Source organism: Barbatula barbatula, assembly GCF_947034865.1.
Source record: "Barbatula barbatula genome assembly, chromosome: 6".
Classification (NCBI taxonomy): domain Eukaryota; kingdom Metazoa; phylum Chordata; class Actinopteri; order Cypriniformes; family Nemacheilidae; genus Barbatula; species Barbatula barbatula.
In genome coordinates, this window is record NC_136765.1 from 7736945 (window position 1) to 7751523 (window position 14579).

The window sequence follows — 14579 nt, forward strand, 5'->3', positions numbered from 1 at the left end:
TGTTTGTGCATGGAGCCGAAAGGTGATGGATTGTGTCCTGAAGGACTCTGAAAGTTCATCCATTTTTCTCTACTCTTTGTCTGCTTTACTCTCTTCCTGTCTTTTTCCAGATTCACACTCAATCAATCTTTTATATTCCTCCATTGGAGTCTCTATGGCCTTTCCCTCTTCTCCATTTTTGCTCTTCTCTCTCTCTCTCTCTCTCTCCCTCTCTCTTTCTCGTATAACAGTGGTTTTCAGGGGAAGGTTGGAATGAGGGAGCTGTTCTCTCCATAAATGAATGGGAACACTTTGCTCTAATAGCCCTGATTATTCTGTTGGAGATAACAAGACATACTCCTGACAGATTTGGATTACATTTTGATTGGAGCACCTGGTTCTAGTCTTCTGGGTTTTTTCATTTGTGTCTTGACATTTTATGATTACATGGCATTACTTGCTTACGTAACCCCGAGGCTAAATTTCTAGCCTCGGCAAACTGCAGAGACACCTGTGGAACTTTTATTTTTGCCTGTTTCACTATAAATCACTGTCATTTTATTTCTTCATGAATAGAAACTATAAATATTTAGCCTAAATCTGCTGTATAGAATAAATAAGCTGCTACAAATGGAATTGCTATAGTTATTCCACCGGCAATTTCCACAAAGTTTTTGCAAACACACCCTCATCTCCCTTTGTTAAACAGAAGTCCCACCCCTAACTCACACCAGTGTCGGGCTGCTCAAATAAACAGAGCGATGTTTTGATAGCAACCCATGTGAAACAGCATGCCATACTACAGTTACTACTGTATTCACAGTGTGCATTAGTGTTTTGTTTTATTTCTGTATTTTTTTACATTTTCCAAAATGTTTCATCAACAGGTCATTCCTTCAAAAGCAATGGCCTTGACTTGACCTTCCGTTTCCAGCATGTCGAAATGAAGCTGCAATGACTATTACCTGAGATTTCTGACATATTTTTATTAACCCAGACCGTAAAATGTCATCTTTACACTGGCTGGGTTTAGCCCCTATATTTTTGTCCCAAGCTCCATGAAATCTAGCAGATGCATTATTTTAACATATTTTTCCCTTTAAAGTCAATAAACTGTATTCACAGCTCTGTGTGCTAGTTCTCTATTCTATCAGCAATTTAGGCTGGGATAGGAGAGATGTGTTTTTACATCAATAATAATATCACACACATTAGCTGATAAGCATAAATTGATAACTGTGTAACACTGGCTGTATCCTGTTCCTTTTCTCTCTTGCTGTCTTGATTCTATCATTTCATTATTTTCTCTTGCATGAGTAAAAGAATCACATTGATGTGCGTCGTTGTCTACACCAGACACGTGTGTGACATTTAAAAACCCATACCATACAATACATTTCATGCATATTCACATGATGGGATAGTCCTGTCCCAGAAGTGAATCACCACATCACAAATGTCTCACACACGTTTGCAGGAAACTTCCGTGAATTTATGGGAACTCATGCTGGGACGAGTGGATTATCAGGTAGTAGATTCCATTTCAAATAGACTTTTTGTTCACAGTTCTGTCCCTCTCCAGCATTTTAATTGGGAACTTTGTAATCTTGCATTTATGCATGCTTTTAATCCAGAACATTTGCACGTACCTGAAACATGTGATCGTGAATTGTTTGTGTATGACTCTAGCAACCCTCATATCAATATTCAGTGTCTGTTTTGTGTCAGTGTGCAAGGATACTTGATATTGGAGATCTTTCTTTATGGAGAGTTTAGCAAATTTATCGAGCAGTCTGCATAAGAAAACCATTATTGCACTGGCCATCAGGATTAAACCCACCCCAAAGTTTATCTCAACACACAAAGGGGACCCCCCCGGAACAAATGTTCTTGTGAAGAAAAATTATGTTAAACAACAAATGACTGTTATGTTAGTCCTATTGTATCGAATAATCCTCTGAAGCTCTCACTGTGAAGGGCAATACCTTTATGGAGAAGAGTGCAGGGGTTTGGTCACCCACAAACATGACATGCTGTGGGATTCGCTTAAAAGTTTGTTTGGATAAAACAATGTTACTCAACAGAAAGACAGGTCTCCAGTAGAAGGGCCGAACATCAATATGAACAAATGCACGCAAATGTATATCAAATCGACATAATGAATTTATTTTTGGGGGGTTAAAGCATTCTTTCATCAGCGATTTTATGGTGCTGTTGGTTTTGATTTGGTATAAATTGTTTTAATGCAAATGAAGATTTTAGAGTTACTGCATTTTGTTTTCTTTGTATGTTGTACTTCCAAACTGCATGCTTTGTTTCTACAAGTGAAATATTTGTACAGATTTCAACCTGCTCACAGTACTGTACTGTGAAGCAGTTTCTGTGCTGTAGAAGTTGTGTAAACATTTTGTTCTCTCTCTTTAAAGGGTCAGTAACCGATAACCCACCAGGACCTCCTAGTTCTGGCAGAAAAGGTGAGTTGAGCTTCATGGAAATTTGTGCGTGTGATATAGAGACATTTTCTAGATATACTGAAAAACACCATTTAGAGATGCTAAACTACAAAACCACCAAACGTTTTTGTCATTTTTATTTACAGTATGTAAGATTAAATGTGTTTTAGCAGAACATCAAGTTGTACCTTGACATATTCATTGGTCTGACTCAACTCAGTGTCAAGGTTTTACTTCAGACTTAGCAGACTTAAGGTTTTACAGCTCTCTGTTACAGCAGTGAAATCTCAAACAGCTAATATAGATGTTAACCGCAGTAACGGTAGGTAGCTACTTTTGAGGCCTCTAGCTCAGTAAAGCCAGATTGTCATTTACAAGTCTCAAGGGTGGTGTATTGGTAAAGGTTGCAGTAGAAACGGGTTACTGGGAATATGAGATGATATTGTAGGGTCTTCAGTATGAAGTGTGCATGTGGTTTGGCTTTGGTTCTGTTTTTTCCAGATCTTGTTTCAGTTCTGCTGCACTGGGCTGCATTCAAGACACACAACAGATGTTTGTTTCACCAACAGGTGGATGGTACTCATATGTTACTGTAGGCTTGCTCTCAGCCCTATATAGTTTAACATCATAGCGTTCGATAAGTAAAAGTGCCATTTATGTATCTCCACAGTAATTCTTATTATAGGCAAAAACACATAAAGACAGACCTACTGCGAGCTTTGATGTACATTACAAAGTAACAAAACTCAGACTGATTCGATTACAGATACGGTAAAGGATGAATGAATCCTCCCTGAAAGCTGCCAAGTACATCACTGCTACTATAACATGATTTCTTTTAAATCCCATTCATTACTTAATGGCTTAAAAAAAACAGTTTTGATGTGGATGCAATGAATGTCTGGCAGTCACTGTTGCTCTGTTACTTTGATTGGACAGGTTGATGTAGACTTCCATTAAAAAACATACAGTGGCACTTTGGCAGTGTATATTGCATAGCCACCAACAAGAAAATAAGATTTCAAAACTTTGTAAATGTAGACAGGGGCGGTTCTAAGGTGAGTAGTTATCCGGGGCCTAGCCCAGAGACCTTAAAATATGTGTTCGAATACAGTAGCGTAGCTAGTCAGATCCGGGCCCAAATGCAAAAATCATATGATATTATTGGTCCGGGCCCCCTCCGTCTATTCGCAATTGCGTTGCGCATTACTGGACATCGGTTGTTTACTCAGGTTTGCTATTTAAATGTTGTTGCACGCCAATCGCGCTCAAATATTAATGACAGACCTCAGGGGAGTGCAAACCCCCAAGCGCCAGCAAGAGGGAAAAAGTCACGCAGCCAGCGTTTTTCACGTGTTTTTACACCCCCAATTCCGCTTCTCACAGTTGAAGCGGAACTTAACCTCGTCTTCTGACCATAGCAAATCCCACCTTCCTTCATTTGATAAAAGCGACATAAATATCTTATTTCAACTATAGTCCTTTCTTAAGCTAAGACGTGTCTGTAAAACAGGGCCTATATGTATTTAAATTATAAAATAGATATCAACTAAATGGGACAATAAAGAACTCTCTATTACCCTTAATCTCACTATATACTTTATTATTAAACACCTGTTAGCCAATTTCATTTTGTTGAAAATAAATGCCTGTAGGATTTACTATGTGATGTGAATGTAGTTTGGCAAAAGTTGTATTCGATCTTGCATTCATTTGTAGCATCCGATCTGCTTGTCATGCATCTTACTCACTACGCCACAGAAGCTGCTGTGAAATTTACATTGTTTTTACACTCTACATTTTTTTACGGAGGACCCACTCACATTTGCCCATGGGTAGACGCGTCAAAGACGCAAAATGTAAACGGGCCCTAATTTATTCGTACACGGCATGGTAATAAAACATTCGGGGTTGTAAAGAAAACTTTCGGGGCTTCAGCCCCCGTAGCCCACCCCTTGCACCGCCCCTGCATGTAGATGCTTGACTTTCTGTAGTGGACAGATAAAGATTATAAAGATTACAATTGAGATCATATCTGAGCTCAGATACATAATTCCATTCCTTGACCTGGTTTCCACTGCCAATAGTATTATAGCTTCCCCCCTCCACTGCGAGGGCTACAGTTACCCGATGAGGGCTACAAAGAAATCAGCCAGAATGCAATAGATCATAAGAAGGTAAGTACAGTAGGAAGCTTGATATTTCTCGATAATCGTGACATTTCTTACTTGACTTTTAAACATGTACAATTAAATGTCTCTTTATAAAAACCCCAGCATTAAACCTTATTTAAAGTATGGAATGTATAGGATGTGTTTGTCTTGTGTATGTGTTTATCTTATCTGAATGAGTGAACACTGTCAATTATCTCTGTGTTTTTCAAAACTGTACTTTCTCTCTTGTAGCCCTCTATTGTCAGCCACTTTATTTTCGGTGCTATTGGCCGGGCCATGTGCAAATCCCAAAAATTCAACAGTTGTGGAGAGTAGATTGTATTAACCTCAATAATGGTAGTCTCTTTCCGTTTCTTTCTCACCCTCAATCCAGACGATGGCTCCAAGCCCACTCCCACTATGGAGACACATGTTGTGCCAGAAGGTGAGGGTAAGTCTGCACCTTTTGGAAAAAAGCAACACCATAGTATTAAACATATTATGGCTCTTGACTGGAACAAAAGTAAAATGACAATTTGATATTGTGTTTTGATCACAGAGATTACAGCCCCCACATTGTGGATAAAGCAACTGGTTTACAAAGAGCCCAAGCAAAACAGCACTAACAGTAAGAAACCCGGTGAGGATCAATCTGTTTCTGGTCATGTTGCTCTTTCATTTATCAATGTAACTATGCCAGGCAAATTGCTTAAACAACCAATGGAATGCCTTGACATTTTTGTGAAAAAAAAACATGTTTGCCAAAATAATACCTAAATGTAGATGCTTTTTATGTGCCGACACATGAAAGTGTCGTGGTTAATCTACACAGTTGTACAGAAATATTTAAAAGAATCACTTTCGTTGGGTCCAGGTCTCTGCATTCCAGTGCCACTCGATTGTGCAACAGTTCTGCTCCAGTTTTAGACTCAATATTCAGCATGTCCAAGAATGAGAAACCCAAAACCGATAGAATTATGGCGCCCCTCTTTTTATTTGTCTCAGCTCTCCTCTGTGTAATTTGTTTAGCTTTCTGTGTCTCCTTTACAATTTCCTTCAAATGAGTCGAGCACCCTCTGGGCATGCTCAGTCAGCTCTGCAGAGCTCGGTGTCCCTGTGTGTACTTATTGCCAGTGTGGCTTATAATTGATTGGTATTACAATTCATTAAAAACTAATTACAACTTGAACAAAAGAGGGGATGTAAAGTATACTGTGAGTCTTATTGTAACAGTATAGAGCCGTATGCTTTGTCCCATTATCATCCGTCATCCGCGTGCCTGTTTAGAAAGATGATATGATTGGTCTGTAGCCTCATTGAAGGCCGGGACGCAGGCTGTGCAGACAGCGTATGACATTTCAGAACTTCGACTGCTCCGTGATCTTGAATTACTCTCATGAGACCTGGAAATCTCACGTGGGTAGAGTCCACAGCGATCCAGAAAGTCAAACATATCTAATACGGAAAATCGCCCGACAGACGTTTCACACATCAGCTGGCACAGTTCTTGTAAAAATCCTGAACATGTTTATGTGAGTGTAAATGATGTGTGACTATGGTAATGGGGTAAATGCACTCGGAAAGATGACGTCCTTCCGCTAAAATCTAAGTGCTAAGAATTTGGACGAGCAATGGTCGGCAATTTAGTAATTCTCATGAAAAGCTGCTAACATTCCTGTGATTTTTTATAATAATTCTATTATAATTATTAGCAGCCTAACCAATGCGTTTAAACATAAAGCTACAGCTCTACAATACTTTACTTGCAATAAATATCATAAATTATTTGTATGGCAATATATCATACCACAATATACTATTTAGGCCTATGATTACAAACCCTTAGCTCAACCCTACATTTCATGCTCAGCACAGATTTTGGTGGGTGTTGGAATAAATGTTAGTATGCTACTGCAAATGAGCAATGACATGTATCCCCACGCACCTTTTGTTCTCCCCTGTGTAATATATTACTGCTTTAGGAGAACATGTTTCTCCTGAAATCGCCCCCTCCTCTTCTGGCTCATCATGTACTCTTCTGTTATTTTACGTATGCAGAATGCATAGATCCAAGACCGAATCGATTATCCAACAGCTGAAAACAATTGGTAGGATAGCAAAGGAAGACAGAGCGAAAGATAGAAAGAGAGAGAGGAAAAGAAAGAAATAGTAAGCGAACGACAGAGCAGAATGTTGTGTTTACAGGAGGCTGATAAGTCTGAGCACTCCAGTTTCAAGCTATTTTGTTTGGCCAGATCTTGGCGCGGTGAGAAGCATGACGCTCTGATTTAAACCAAGATAGCAAGGAAATCAGCACAGTTTACCTACATCATACCACGCATAAACTAATCAATACCAGCCTGTAAACACTGAGAGGCAGGCCACAGCAAAGCATTCTGGGTAACAAGCTCTCACCTCAGCTGTACTCTCAATTATGTCTGTTTGTTTAAACACCACTTGTGCGACTCACTCGTCCTTGGAACTAAAAAGAGAGAACGCATCAAATTGACTCAGCAGAGAGAGGAGCGTGGGATTAAATTTTATGATCTTTCAAAATGAATGCATACAAAAAGGATTAGGATTAAAGAGAATGTGTCACTGTCCATCCTTTTCATTCCTGTTTTATAGTGTTAGGGAGAGAAAGAGAGAGAGAAAAAAAGATTTTCTTTTGAGAATCCCAGCTGCTTGGCGCCAGAGTACCCTCACTACAATAAACAGTGTTAAATAATTTAGATATGAAGCAACCTTGACGGGAAGCGCGGGAGTCATGGACTGTGCCATGAATACTTGCGAGTGGATCGCGAGTTTGTGGAAAAGAAGACATATTAATGCTCCTATAGCCCGCAACTCCCCCGTGCACACGTCTTTGCATTAAGGTCCCACTTAAAACACTCCGGGCCTTGTTCCCGATCACGCCAACGCTGTCAGTCCCCTTACCAGAACTGTTTGTAATAGAGACAAAGCAAAAACAGCAGGATTTGGTTACACTGAGCAAGGTTATAGCTCATGCTTTTCATTTGGAGTTTCGGACAAACCCTTTGACTGGGCAGAGCTGTTTTCTCTCGCCACTGTCTCACACCCCACAACCTCTCCTACCTCAATTACCCACCTCTCTTGGCTGGAATGTAATCTTTTTGGTAGAAATTCTTTTGGAAACTTATTTGGAAATGGTCAGATAGGCTATATATTTATTATCTAGCAAAAGTAGGCAACATGCTGGAATAGTGGCCTTTTGATTAACACAAATGCACAGGCCCATTAAGCTGTGGTGCGCATGCCGGCAATGAACAAACAAGGATAACTTTGTATTATGTTTTTTTTAACAACATCGCTAAAAGAGTTTGAGCCAGGCATTATTAACCGTTTATCGATTGACAATTCTAACAATATATGAAGTAGGCTGCTTATGCATCTGTGCAGTCCATTCTTTAGGTTTTGGCAATGCTGTGGTCATTACAGTAGGATATTTACAGAGCCGAGGTTACAGGATAAAGGTTCAACTGTTGATGCAGCATGATGTTCAGCAAACTGATTAAAAAAGTCATGAAACAGGAGTGCTAGAAAGCTATTCAGCACCCTGCTAGCTGGATTAGCCTCAACATGTGGAGCTGTTATATTTGGCCTGACTCACTTACAAGCGAACAATGTGCTAAATGGATTTCAACATAAATAGAGATTTATGAGACAAGGGCGTTTAAACATTTAAAAGACCATTTCTCAAGTGTCCAAGTGTTAATAAATACAAGAAGACTGAAATCATAGGAAAGGGGACCCTTTAGTGAAGGGTTGAGGACACCTTTCTGTACCTTCAATGTGTTTTAATATACACTTACTATTTTTTTGTGATTTGGTTTGCCAGCTTATTGCGCTTTTGTGAAGCAGTTTCAGTCCAGTCTTATTACTGTAAATAATGGCCATTACAAAACACTTAAGCCCGGTTTCACACACAAGGTTTATTGCTATAGTGCCAGACTAAAATGAATGTTTGAGACGTCTAAACTGAACGTGACTTGCCCTGAAATATCTTCAAAATGTCAGTGCCATTATTTTGTCTCAAGATGCACTCCATTAAGGTTTTATTTTACTGAGAAGGTTTTTAAAAAGTGACTTAAATATCTTAATTTAACTAAAGCATCGTCCTGGCTTAAGCTAAGCCTTTGACTGTGAAACCAGGCCTTTGCTTTCTTGTACCTAGCTGGTAACTCAGACACTATCAATGCTAAAATCACTGGTCTGAATCCCCAGGAATGCACATAAACTCATCAAATGTATTTACTGTATGTCAAGTTTAACACCAAGGAATGCTGGTTTATAATTTTAAAGTTTTATTTAATCAACACTGCATATAGGAATTTATAGTCTGTCTGATATTTGACCTCTGTTTTGACTTCCATAACCTTATATGTTTTGCTTATCAATGATTTTTTTGTACAGCTGCTTTGTAACAAAGACAATTTTAAAAATCTCTATATAAATCAAGCTCGCTTGACTTATTTTTAACCCAGCGTTTGGTCAAAGTACCAAACCCACCCGTTGGGTTAAATTAACCCTAAAATATCTATATTTGACCCAACAATGTATTAAAACAACCCAGCATTTTGGTTACCCAGAATAGGTTAATTTATAACCCAACGGTTGGGTTTGTCACTTTTTGACCCAATGCTGGGTTAAAAATAACTCAGCATTTTTTAGAGTGCACCGAACTGAAAACTATGCATAATGAAAGTCTACGGGCAAAAGCATTGTACATGAATAAACATAAAAACTATCAGCTAAGTGCTGTTTACATGAAGCAAAATCATTGCAGCTGTATTGAATAACTAAAAGTGTATCCGCCTAGTGCAATATTCTCTTAGACTACAGCTTAATTTACAAAAGAAAAGTAATGTAAGTAGGCCCGGACGCAAATAATGTATTTCAACAAATATTATAAGTTAAGCATCTCCATAATTAAACTGTGCTATGTCTTGGAAATATTTCTGACTGTGTTTCTTGTGGCTTTAGAGAAGATACCTTCTTGTGACCAGGAGAGGCAGAGTGCTCTGGACGAGGCTCGGCAGAACCCACGGGAAGCCATCTTCATCCCTGACTGTGGCCTGCTGGGCCTATACAAACCTGTCCAGTGCCACCAGTCCACTGGTTACTGCTGGTGTGTGCTGGTGGACACTGGACGACCCATACCTGGAACCTCTGCAAGGTTAGACTAGAAAATGTTTTCTCATCATCAATTTGATAATTCTATCAGTAGCAATGCTTATAATTCCTGGGTAAGAGCATTTATTAAATGTGCTGTGACTGGATTGTATGCACAACATATTTATAGATGAAATGGCATGTCCTAAACATCTCTAAATGTTAAAATATGGAAATGATTAGAAATACAATCCATTGTGACTGATTCGTTTAGTTTTGGAATGTGTTATGACAATCAGCTTTCTCTCCAAACCTCGACGTCTTTATTTTTCCATGAGCAAAGCTGTCAGAGCTGAGTTTTGTTTAAAAAGGACTTTAAACTGAAAGCGTGACATGTCTTGATGCATTTTTTCCCGTACGAGCGCTGATTTATTTTCCACTTCAAGAGATGTGCTGTGTATGTGTAAATCACTGTCCTTTGCCAGTTTTGCCCTGGAAATGTTGAGACGACTTAGCCAACTAGTTCTTGCCTTGTTCTTGAAGTAAGAAGTTTGCAATTTGAATTCAGGCACTGAGCCCATCTGTCTCTCCTCAATGCTGGATATGACCATTATGTTGTCGTTGTCCTAGTGTGTGTCTGCTTTTATGTGAAGTGCTTATCTTATTTGATTCGTGCCATGAAAAGTGGTTTGCAGGTTTTTAATTGACAGCTAGGTCAAATCAAAATTGACAAACACGTTTTAGAGCAGTTTGTTTATTGTGTGACTTGGTCTTCTTGTCTGACTACTCATTTGTGATATGACAAAAAAAAAATTTTTATACTTTATTATTATAAACTAAAACAGGAGGTTTTTGTAGAAAATAAGTTGTCTCATATATAAAACATATTTGTTTTTCTTACTGTACATAATTTACAGTAATATATTAGAAAATATACATTGTTAATATATGACAATATTACAATATATTAAATAGCTAATACATAAGGAATTGCCACTTTGAATATTTTGAAAAATGTAAGCACTTGGCACCAATATATGGAAATGCATTATTTATTATATTGGATTGGATTACTTTTTCCAGTATGTTTCCACATATTTTTTTTGTTTTGTTTTTGTTTCGCAAGGGATCCTTTGCCACCACCAGGGTGTAATGGGGCAGCAGGGCACTGCTATAGAGTTGTTAGGGTGTTCTGCTAGTTTAAAACCATATGATATGATGGTTGATCCATCTCTTTTTTTTCAGATATAAGAAACCAGAATGTGACAGTGCAGCTCGTTCTCGAGTCTCAGAGATGGAGGATCCTTTCAGAGACCGAGAGCTGACAGGTAAGCACATCTACGTATCTACTGTAAGACTAGCGCTCTCTCTTGTGTGTTTATAAACATCTGTGTTTATGTGTTATTGTTTACAATTTTAACAATCATGCTGATACGGCGTACACTGCTTAAATACTTGCCTTAATAATACCGTCTTAAAGGCCCACATTTGTATTTCAAAGCCAAAAGTCCCCCAAACCCTTGTACCTTAATAAATAAATATTTTTTTTATCGATAGGGCTAATATGTTTCTTTGAACAAAATATTTTGTCATGTTTCACATGTCTTGATTATGCTTACAAAAACAACATCATGAATTTTACTGTGCTTTTGTCCTCGCTAACAATGTTTGACAAATTGTTACAAGAACAAGCACACGAATATACTGTGCCACATGTAATCATTCAAAGATGGTTTTCCCTAGAAATATTAGGCTTTCGCAAGGTTTACAGACCCTTTGGCTGCTTTCTGTTTCTTGCTTCTTTCCTTTGCGTTCAGAATTACATTGTAACTCCTTTTTAATTTCCCATCTGGCAAGTTTACAGAGTAAGACATGGCTTCTTACTGTGCAACAGATGTGTGTCATAGTTTACGACGGGGTGGACCACTGGGGAGGACAGCAGTGGGGGGGAGAGAGGTGCTGTCAATGTCTGGGGGGAGTTTAGTGAAATTATTTTTATGTACTCTACATGAGTGCTACCTGGCACCAAAACAAACGATCCCGGCTTCGTTCTTAAAACATGAGAGGGGTAAAACAAGGAACGTTTGGAAGGATGCAGCTCCACATGCCAAATTACACTAAACACCTGCAACATTATCACGCTAGTACTAACAAACTCGAGACTGATTCACATGAGAGCTTTCCAAATACTGTAGTTTTTATACACTGCAAATCTGCCGTGTACAGTAAGGGAAGACTGAGGATATACGTATCCAATACCATATGTTCTAATTTAACACTTGGGCTAAAAGCACTGAGCCGGCATGTCATCACACTTGTCCAGACCTTACAGATAGCTACTAATTTGAGTCACCTGGTGAGCTATAACAGCCAACCTCCCATCCAGCCCTTAGCCGGCCAAATAAGCGAGACAAAGACAAAAAAAGAGGGGGGTTGGGAGGTCGGTTATAGAGAACCAAACTTAACGCAAGTGAAAATGTAAACTGAGATGACTTTATTACATTCTCCTGTTTTAAGTTGGCCTTAAAGAGACACAATTAAGGCAGGGACACTTGCTTAAGTTGAGCGCGCCATTTCAGCCACGCATCTGGGACAGTTCAAACACTGCAACCCAAGGTGTTCCTCAGTGTGTTGTAAAAGTTAATGGGGCTACGGTGGTCTGCGAAAGCACCTCATCACTTCGCAACTCTACACTTTGTGCTACCATACATTTACACGTACACAAAAGCATACGTAGCTGGAGCTGGTGAAGTACTAAAATGTTATACTACAGTACTACCTATTTAATCAGGTGCTAGAATATCAGAATACTGTACTTAATACTGTGAGTACTTCTAGGTTGCTTTGAGTAGCCTAACGGCCGAATATACTGTACTACACCTTTGATAACAAGACTTTAAAGTATTTTATAAAAATAATTTTAGCAATTTGACACAACTGTTGTTAAGACTATATTTTATAGTGCTTTGGGTAAAAGATTGAGGTAAATATATTTAAATGTTCTGACCGCTTAAAGGGATAGTTCACCCAAAAATGAAAATTCGGTCATCATTTACTCGCCCTCTTGTTGATTCAAACCTGTATGACTTTCTTCTGCAGAACTTATTGTACGGACAACTAAACCAATGCTAGTAAATGGATACCGCCATTGTTTGGTTTCCAACATTCTTTAAAATGTCTTATATTGTGTTCTACTGAAGAAAGAAAGTCATACAGGTTTAAAATGACAAGAGGGCGAGCAAATTGTGACAGCATTTTCATTTCTTTAATAAAACAAGCAGATCTCAAATGGTTTCAAACTACTTTACCATTTCGATTCCCAAAAGGAATGATTTCTGTGGTTATGTAGATATTTGTTAAAATGTTTCAGGGTGTCCAGAGGGAAAGAAAGTGGAATTCATAACCAGTTTGTTGGATGCCCTTACTACTGACATGGTACAAGCGATCAACTCACCAGCCCCCTCTGGAGGTGGGAGGTAAGAGTCTTAAAAAATTCACAATGTTTCATTCAGTCAGTGTTAACTGCAAGTGAGAATGGCAAGAAATTTGACAATACTATGATTTTTTTATTTTAGTCATTTTTTAAGATAATTATATTGTCGTAGCATGCTAAAGCAAGTCTATCTCGGTATCTCTAAACAAGTAGGAATGTATCTCCTGCAGGTTTGTTGAGCCTAACCCAAGCCACACACTGGAGGAACGGGTGGTTCATTGGTATTTTGCCCAGCTGGACAACAATCGCAGTCACGACATCAACAAGAAGGAGATGAAACCCTTTAAACGCTACGTGAAGAAAAAAGCCAAACCCAAACGATGTGCCCGCAAGTTTACAGACTACTGCGACCTCAACAAGGACAAGACTATCTCTCTTCAAGAACTCAAAGGCTGCCTAGGAGTCAATAAAGAGGGTGCGCAGTTTTGCAGAATATTTTAATATATAATGACAAAGATGAGCGATTAGATTTGATACTGAGAGTAGGAACTGGAGAAGCTATTTTGTTCTGAGGTTGTAGACTTTAGCCAACTATGACATTGTGAGGGAAGTTACTTCATTTCCCTTGGCGCTTCCTGACTTAGTGAATGCACAATATACACAGTGTTCCTATAAACTTCCTACCAGTTTGATATGGTGAAAAAGAGGCTGATATCAAGCAGTAGTTTCCATTCGGATCTTTACAAAAAATATGGTTTGAACAAAAAGTATTTGTAAGCATAGAAATATTTCAAACCAAGAACAATGAAAAGCTGTGTTCTTTTCCACGTGTTAAGTTCCTGTACAGAAAAACAAATTCAGCGATGCAGTTTAAAAATTCATGACCTGCTAAAATTGACCACATTTTCCACGTTTGAAGTCCCAGAACAAAGAATGCTACAATACACAGTATAACTTAAATGTAACAGTAATACATTTTAATATGTTGCTTTTTCTTAAAAATAGACGAAACCGCTAGACAAAATTATTAAAGCTCCACAGCTTAATCTTTGATCTTCTGTAAGCATAGTGTAAACATGCACTTTCACAAAATCAATACGTGTTATCTCTGTTTAACACAAAAGCAATCTGTCGGAGGTCAGTCTGACACTAAAATAAAAAAGAGGAAGAGTATTAACCTGATATCTATATGCCAGTTTACGCTATCAAATCATGTTTTACGGCTGTGACCTAAATACAACATGTCACACCCAAAAAAGAATATGAAGTAAATCCAGTAGTTTTTGAGCTTTTAAGAGAGTCTCTGAGGTCCCAGACTGTAAATGATGGTTACGAAATCCGATGGAAAATAACTGGAAAGATACTTTATAGTCCCTTTTTGGCTTCTGAGAAGTGACTGTATAACATGAGTCAAAGATTGGACCAGTG

General features: G+C 38.5%; 1 protein-coding gene across 22 annotated transcripts in view; it reads left to right on the forward strand.

Annotated features, from left to right (window-relative positions):
* Window positions 1–14579, forward strand: part of smoc1 (SPARC related modular calcium binding 1) — a 44798-nt gene that overhangs the window by 16881 nt on the left and 13338 nt on the right. For 4 of the 22 annotated variants that reach the window (XM_079458045.1, XM_079458060.1, XM_079458048.1 and 1 more), the window contains 8 exons: window positions 1457–1507; window positions 2406–2453; window positions 4947–5036; window positions 5145–5225; window positions 9590–9782; window positions 10964–11046; window positions 13089–13194; window positions 13382–13626. In XM_079458045.1, the coding sequence (XP_079314171.1) occupies window positions 1457–1507; window positions 2406–2453; window positions 4947–5036; window positions 5145–5225; window positions 9590–9782; window positions 10964–11046; window positions 13089–13194; window positions 13382–13626 (897 nt within the window). The remainder of the gene's footprint in view (window positions 1–1456; window positions 1508–2405; window positions 2454–4946; window positions 5037–5144; window positions 5226–9589; window positions 9783–10963; window positions 11047–13088; window positions 13195–13381; window positions 13627–14579) is intronic. The other 18 variants (XM_079458062.1, XM_079458063.1, XM_079458064.1 and 15 more) reach the window with 7 other exon arrangements.